At 61.8% G+C, this 2684-nt stretch overlaps 2 protein-coding genes across 2 annotated transcripts in view; both read left to right on the forward strand.

Moving 5' to 3' along the window:
* The first annotated feature begins 28 nt into the window (after positions 1–28).
* LOC104545166 (pulmonary surfactant-associated protein C-like) lies at positions 29–668 on the forward strand. Its single transcript, XM_010190228.1, has 4 exons — positions 29–43; positions 115–255; positions 326–436; positions 561–668. The coding sequence occupies exons 1-4, from the start codon at positions 29–31 to the stop codon at positions 666–668; spliced, it is 375 nt and encodes a 124-aa protein (XP_010188530.1).
* Positions 669–2352: 1684 nt separating this feature from the next.
* LOC104545167 (pulmonary surfactant-associated protein C-like) overlaps positions 2353–2684 on the forward strand; it is a 1191-nt gene continuing 859 nt past the window's right edge. The window contains exon 1 of the mRNA XM_010190229.1: positions 2353–2388. Within this exon, the coding sequence (XP_010188531.1) occupies positions 2353–2388 (36 nt within the window). The remainder of the gene's footprint in view (positions 2389–2684) is intronic.

A 2684-nucleotide genomic window follows, 5' to 3' on the forward strand; every position in this document is an offset into this window, starting at 1 on the left:
CCTCCTCCTGGGGCTGCGCATCACCGAGATGCACGCTGAAACGGTGAGGAACAGCACCGGGATGGGGTTCAGCTCCCAGAAAGCTCCCTGACCCCATCATCCTCCACCCAACAGGTCTTGCGAATGACCATACACGGCCTGGATGGTGAAGGGAACCCCCAGCACCTCTCCATGAGCAAGAAGGAAAGGACCGGGACGTTCGCCATGCAGGACGGGCTCAACGCCACCGCTGTGGTGGTGTACGACTATGGCAAGGTATGGGGGCAAACGGGGAGACAGGGGGTGATGGGGATGGGGCTGAGCTGACCCCCGTCTCTGCCAACAGTTGCTGGTCGGCTACAGGTCCTGGCGTCACCGTGCCTGCTACGTCACCCGTGTGGACCAGGACAACATCCCAGGGCTGGACACCATCACCGAGACTTTCCAGCACAGGCAGGTGAGTGCTGGCCACCCCACTCGTTTGCTGGCCAACCCCAGCATCCTGAGCATCCACGGGGCTTGTGGCAAGTGGCCACCGGTGGCTAAGGATGGTAGGCCCTTCTCCATCATCTCTCCTGCAGGCTGAGGTGAAGGAGGGCAAGGACAACGCCATGGCCCTGGCTGACCGCTCCATCCTGGGCACCACCATTAACATCCTCTGCAGCACCGTCCCCATCTACTGGGCATAGCATCTGCGGGGGACAGGGCAGCGACATGGGGGTGTCCCCGTCCCCACGCTCCTCCCAGGATGCTTGGGCATCTCTCGTCCTCCCCAGCCCCATCCCTCACCCTGCTGCTGGGGTGCTCCATCTGCAGCCGCTTGGCGCCAATAAATGGGTTTATTTTCCCAATAAACCAGTGGGATTTGCTTCGGGATTCATGTTTCTGTCTCAAAGTAAAGGATGTGCCCACACCTCCCAGCACTGTTCTCATCCTTCCCCCTACACCGGCCCTTTCCTCAGTGCTGAGCACCCATGGGTGCCCCTGTGGGGTCCAGCCTTGGTAGATGCATCCTTGGTGTGGGTGTGCTCGGTTCAGCCCTGGGCGAGGAGTGCAGGGGGCTCAGACACCCCCTCCTCAGGTCAAGAGCAGCCCCCCACATTGTGGGGTTTGGGTCATCCCTCTGGGAAATGTCCCCATCACTGTCCCCTCCTTGTGCAGATGGGGACAGGGGTCTCTCTGCCACATCCCCAGGGAGCACCAAGCAGGACATCCACGGACACTGTGATCCACTTGCTCCTGGTTCCCCTGCACCCCCCAAAATGTCCCCTCTCCCCCCAGGCCCAGCTCCTCTGCCCCAGAGCATCCTTGGGGTGCACATCCACCAGAGAATGGGGGCTCAATGGGGCTGGGGGGTTGGAAAGAGACCCTGGGAGGACCCAAGCCAAGCCCACCCCAAAACCACAGCATGGTTTCACCTCTCAGGGGTGTCCTTGGAGGGTCCCAGCCCCCAGAAGGTGACGCTTTGCTGGGAACAGGAGGGAAATTGGGCATTTCCATGTGTGGACATGGGGCTGGCAGCTCCGTTCCCCAAAATCCTCAGCCTGGCCCCGTCCCTGTGTCACCTCAGCAAAGAGCAGGGTGTGTGATAAGGGCTCCTGCACTCAATGTTGGGGAGCAAACAGCCCAGAGCCACGTGAGGATGCAACATGAGGTGCACAGCCTCACCCCCACAAGTATTTGGGGTCCCAGGGACTGAGAAGGGGGGCCAGGGATGGCCGGGGGGGGTCAAACCACAGAAGGGGGTCACGTCCAGGAACTGCATTGTCATCCTGCCCTGATTGCACCACACCGGAGCTGGGACACCCCCACCCCGAGCAGATCCACACCTAAAAACCCCAGCACCGGCAACACCAGCACCCTCAGGACCTGGGCTGCGGAGCACCCAGCCCAGCTGCGACCCAGGGATGTGTTCCCACCCCAGGGTGACCCCAACCTTGCAGCTCTGGGAAAGCTTTGATGTTTCTGTACTTTGCCCACCCCGAGCAGCTCCAGGTGCCCGAGCTGACGCAGGGACACGGGCCCTGGGCCAGGTCCCTCCTTGGTCACAGCCATCGCCGGATGCTCCAGCCTGGAGGGCGGCTTGAACCCGCACAGGAGGGTTTGCTTTGGCCCTGACACTGCGCTTCTGGGCAGCAGAGAGGTCCCTGTGCTCGGGGACAAGTGTCCTCGAAGCCTCTCGACCAGTGGGTTCCCAGCCCTGGGGGTGGTGGTCAGCAAACAGCAGTGAAGTGGATTGCACCCCAAAACCTGGGTGTACACCAGGACCATGAGCTCGTTCACAGGGGACGCCCCATTCCCCACCCCTGTGCCCCAGTATAAAGCCCTCTGAGCCGGCTGCTGTGGGATGAGGAGGAGGAGGAGGAGGCAGCCATGGAGAGCTCCATGAAGCAGGTAGTGGTGGAAGAGGTGAGTCCCTGTGATCCGTGGCAAGGTGACACGGTCACACTGGGGGTGTCCCTGTGCCCAGCAGAGATGCTCAGCACAAGGCTTTGCCCAGTTTATCCCAGTCAGGCACCAGTGATGGAGGAAAACCCCATGGGATGCTGCGCCCCTGGGGACAAATGCATCCTCATCCCACCAGCATCCCTATCCCACCTGCATCTCCCATTTCCTCGCCCCCCACCTCAAATCTCCCCCTTCCCCATCCCCACAGGACCCGGAGAAGGGCTGCTGCTCCCAGGGCTGCTGCAAGCCCGGCTGCT

The sequence above is a fragment of the Mesitornis unicolor genome, unplaced genomic scaffold (genome assembly GCF_000695765.1).
Source record: "Mesitornis unicolor isolate BGI_N332 unplaced genomic scaffold, ASM69576v1 scaffold38308, whole genome shotgun sequence".
In the NCBI taxonomy this organism is placed as follows: domain Eukaryota; kingdom Metazoa; phylum Chordata; class Aves; order Mesitornithiformes; family Mesitornithidae; genus Mesitornis; species Mesitornis unicolor.

What these genes read in the sequence shown, in the direction of transcription:
- LOC104545166 (XM_010190228.1), top strand. An exon ending in TGGTGTACGACTATGGCAAG is followed by an intron (nt 256 to 325) that starts GTATGGGGGCAA and finishes CTCTGCCAACAG; the next exon opens with TTGCTGGTCGGCTACAGGTC. An exon ending in AGACTTTCCAGCACAGGCAG is followed by an intron (nt 437 to 560) that starts GTGAGTGCTGGC and finishes TCTCTCCTGCAG; the next exon opens with GCTGAGGTGAAGGAGGGCAA.